At 64.1% G+C, this 4167-nt stretch overlaps 1 protein-coding gene across 1 annotated transcript; it reads right to left on the reverse strand.

Annotated features, from left to right (window-relative positions):
• Positions 1-1756: 1756 nt before the first annotated feature.
• IER5L (immediate early response 5 like) lies at positions 1757-4161 on the reverse strand. The gene has a single exon (XM_027687987.1). It carries the CDS (start codon positions 4060-4062, stop codon positions 3073-3075), a length of 990 nt encoding a protein of 329 aa, XP_027543788.1. The 5' UTR covers positions 4063-4161; the 3' UTR covers positions 1757-3072.
• Between the last annotated feature and the right edge of the window lie 6 nt (positions 4162-4167).

Consider the following 4167-nt stretch of genomic DNA (forward strand, 5'->3'; position numbering starts at 1 on the left):
ATGGGTGCGCCTGGATGAGTTCCTAAAGGAACGGGGGTTTCTGCTGGTGCTGGTCCCTTTACCACTGGAAACCCCAAGGTCTGGGAGATGGGGAGCGGTGTGGGAGGGTGATGGTTGCGTGCATGTGGCTGTTCGGCTAAAGGAAGCTCTGCCCCTCTCCGGCTGGGCTGCTTGGAGCTGGGGCTGTGGGACAGGGATTTGGGTTTTGGATTCAGCGCCCGGCTGTGCTGACCTGTGGGCGCCCGCAGAAGCACCTAGATTTTAAAACTTCCCCAAAATATTGCGTGCAGCAGCCAGGGCTGTGGATGCAGGAGCGGCTGCTTCTGCTAATCCCACGGCCGGGGCCCCTCTCCAGCCGCCTCCGTGCTGGGAAGCTGCGACTCCCGGAGCAGTGGAGCGGGATGGGGCCGGGTGAGGCCCCGGGGGTCCCGGCCCCGGGGCTCTGGGCTGGGAAGGGGCTTCTCCACGGCCCCATGGGTGAATCCCCCCTGCTCAAACCAGCCAACTCCTGGGGTTCGCAGAGCGCTTGTGCGCTCAGCGGTGCTCCCGCAGTGCTGCTGCGCCTGGGCAGGGGGTTATGTGGTTTATATTTTTAATTGTAATTTTTCTGGGGGAGTGTGGGGGGAGTTATTTGGAGCAGCGGCAGGGGAGGGGAGCGGGGCTCAGCTCCACAGTGGGAGCAGGACGAGGGGCAGCAGCACCGGGGGTGGGGGGTGGGCAGCGTGGCCTCCCCTGCCCCTTCCTCTGCCCCACGGGGGGGGGGTCGCGGCCGCCCCCGTCCCTCGCGGTCCCCCCGGCCCCGCACAGCGCTGCGGGTCCCGCGGCGGGCACCAGGCGGCGCTGCGGGCGCGGAGCGGGCGCGGGGCGCGGAGCGGGGGCGCAGCCCGGGCGGGGGGCTCCGCGCTCCGGCTCCTCCGCACCGCGAACCCCCCACCTCCAACCCCCGCCCCGCTCCGCGATCCCATGTTTGCGGTTTCTCGCCCCCTGGAGAGGAGAAGGTTGAGCTCCCGCGGTGATGCGCGGGGTTGGGAAGGGGGGGGAGTTGTCCGTGTGTTGGTTTGGGAGGCTCCTGAGGATGCCGGGGGGGCGCTGGAGGTGCGGGGGTAGAGGGGCGGTCTGGCTGTGGCATTTGCGCTGAGTGCTGGGAGCTGCGCGTAATGCACGGGGTTAAAAAAAAATAATAATCCTCCCCTCCCGAGGTGGTCGGGGGGAGTGCGGAGCGGCCCCGGCTCGTTCCTGTGGGGTAAAGGAGGGGAGGGGATAAATACACATACACACAAAAAGGAGGGGGGGGGAAGGAAAACCCGCCCGCACCACCCAGCGGCCCCACGCGGGGATAACAAACTCCAACTTAAAAAAAACTTCCCGAGCACGTCGGGGGGCGCGGAGGCGGCGGCGCTGCCCAGGTGCGGGTCGGGGCAGGGCCGGAGGGTCCCGCTGCCTCCCTCCGCCCTACCCCCGGCCCCTTCCCCACCGGTCCCTTCCCCACCTGGGACTTGCCTTGCGCGGCACCGCCAGACCCAAGGGGGGGCTTTTGTTGCGTCCTGGCAGCCGGGGGGGGCTGCGGGTGAGTGTGTGGGGGAGAGGGTGAAGCTGGATGGTGTTGGGAAGGGGACAAAGGGGTTTTGCTGGGGCTGGGGGGCGCACTGGGGGGTGGGAGCCTCGGCAAAGGCTCCCCCGTGCAGAGGGGAAGCGGCGGCTCAGGAGAGGGGCTTCCTCGGGCTGCGGGGGTGAAGGAAAGCGAGGGCACAGCAACTTTATAATCGACTTTTTATTAAGGTTATAAATTTAAACAAATCTGAACAGTTTTACCCGGTGATATACAATTCCATATGCACAAAAATACAGGCTTACAAACAAAGAAAAAGAGGAGGAAAAAAAAAAGACCCCAACAGACCGTTTGGCAAAGCATCCTCAGTTACACACAGTGCTGATACCGTGAAGTTGGGAGTGGGCAAAAAAAAAAAAATAGAGGAGGGGACAACGACCACAAAACCCACCTTTTTACAACAAAAGGTTTTTCTTTAAAAAAAATAATGTAAAAAAATCAAGAGACTCTACAGGAGACAGATTTCTTCACAAGACCAAACAATGCTGGTTTTATGATTGGGAAGGCTGAAACCAGAACAGTTGAACTTAAGAAAAAAAATAGAAGAAGGGAAAAAAAAAAAAAGAGTCAGACCCGACACACACACCGGAGACGTGAGTCGTGTTACCTGCGGCATCACAAGCACACACCGAGGCGGAGACTCGGGGCTGCCGGGGGCGGCTCGCCCCCTCCCCAGCGGGGCACAGCCCGGAGGGACCCCCGGCTTTTGCTTTACCCCCTTCCCACCCCCCCAAAATTCAGCTCTCGGAACCCTCCAGCGCTCCCCTGGCACAAGCGGTGGGAAGAAGTCACATCGCACACGTTTCTTCTGGGAGGAAAGTTGAAATGTTTTCATTTCTGCCTTTTTTTTTTCCGCCCTTTCTTTCTTTTAAATAGATAAAGAAACGCACAAAAGCGAAGGGGCAGCGGCTGCTTTCCCCTGCCCGCACCCCGAAACCCGCCGGGCCGGGGGCGGCGGGACCCGCGGGGCGGCCCGGGGCGGGGAGCGGGGCCGGGGGCGCTCCCGCGGCGGGGTCCCGGGGCCGGTACCGGCTCTCACGTGGCTCTACCGGCCGCCAGCACCGGCCCCGGGAAACCCGCCGCGAAGAGAACCCGAGCGGACACAAAGAGGATTATTTAAATAGGTGCTTCGCTGTTGTTTTTTTTTTGTTTTGTTTTCGTTTGTTTGCTTGGCTTTTTTTTTTGTTTTGTTTGTTTGTTGTTTTTTTTCTCTCATCTCTGCAAAAATAAAGTCCCAAGATCTTAGATTTTTTTTTCTTTATTGTACAATTTATAAAACACTAGCGTGGCTCTGCCCTCCCGCCTCCCCTGCGCACCCCTCGACACCCCCCACCCCCCTCCCCTCGCCCCAACCCCCCTCCCCGCCTTTGTTTCAGGGTCCCCCCTCCGGAGCCGCCGTTCCTCGGATCGCACCCCCGTTTTGCCAAGACCCCCCCCCGCCCCCTCTGCTCCCCCGCTCCTCTCTAAAACGCGACGATGGCCCGAGTCCAGGCTCCCAGGCTCGCCAGCGCCTGCTTGCTGCACAGCTGCCCGTTGAGGGGCTGCTCTGAGTCCGCCTGCTGCCGGCTCACCAGCCCCGTGAAACCGGAGCCGAAGATGGAGATCAAGTTGGAGATGTTGGAAGAGTCCTGGGGGTGCTCGGCGCTGTACTCCTCGAAGCGGGCGCGTTTGGTGCACGGGGCGAAGGGGGGGCCGCCCGCCACCCCGCCTCCCCCCGGCTCCCCTTCCTCCACCCCCTCCTCTTCCTCCTCCTGCCCCGGGTAATACTTGCGCTTGGTGCCGGGCGCGGGCGGCGGGGAGGCGAGCCCCGGTGCCGGCTGGCAGCAGCAGGGGCACTGCGAGCAGCAGTCCTGGTGCAAGTACCCGTTCTCCACCGTGGTCACGACGTGAGTGTCCAAATCCAGCACCGTGGTGCGGCTGCTACAGTGCGGGGCCCCGCCGCTCCCGAAGTCACAGCCGGCGGCGTAGAGCAGCCCCGGGGCCGCGCCTCCGCCACCGGGACCGGCGCTGCCGGGGGCCCGGTAGAAGCCCGGGGACGAGTCTCTGCAGGGCGCTCTCTGCAGCTCCGGGGGCGCCGCGCACACCGGCACCTCCAGCAGCTCCGCGCCGCCCCGCACAGCCCCGCAGCTCCGCGCCTCGCGGTCCTGCGTGTCGGCGGGCAGCGGGAGCGCCGCCAGCTCCGGCGGGGCGGCGGCGGCGGGCGGCGGGCAGGCGGGCATGGCGAGGAGCGGGGCGCCGTCGGGGTAGTGCTGCTGCTGGCGGCGGTAGAGCTCGGCGTAGCGCTCGCTCAGGTAGAGCTGCCGGGCGTTGCGGAGCACATAGGAGACGAGCAGGTTCTTGTGGAGCTTGATGCCGCCTCGCTGCGTGCGGGAGCTGTGGATCTTCCGCAGGGAAATACTGATCAAACTCTGCGCATCGAGGGTGCACTCCATCCTCCTCCGGCCCCTCAGCATCGGCTCTCGCCGCCCGCGCAGCCAGGCACCCCGGCCCGCATCCACACGGCAGCCGGGCGGGTGCGGAGGGTCTCAAGGAAAGGAGGATAAAGAGGCTGGGAAGGG

This window comes from Neopelma chrysocephalum, unplaced genomic scaffold (assembly GCF_003984885.1).
Source record: "Neopelma chrysocephalum unplaced genomic scaffold, ASM398488v2 Primary Assembly neopelma1_74, whole genome shotgun sequence".
NCBI lineage: Eukaryota > Metazoa > Chordata > Aves > Passeriformes > Pipridae > Neopelma > Neopelma chrysocephalum.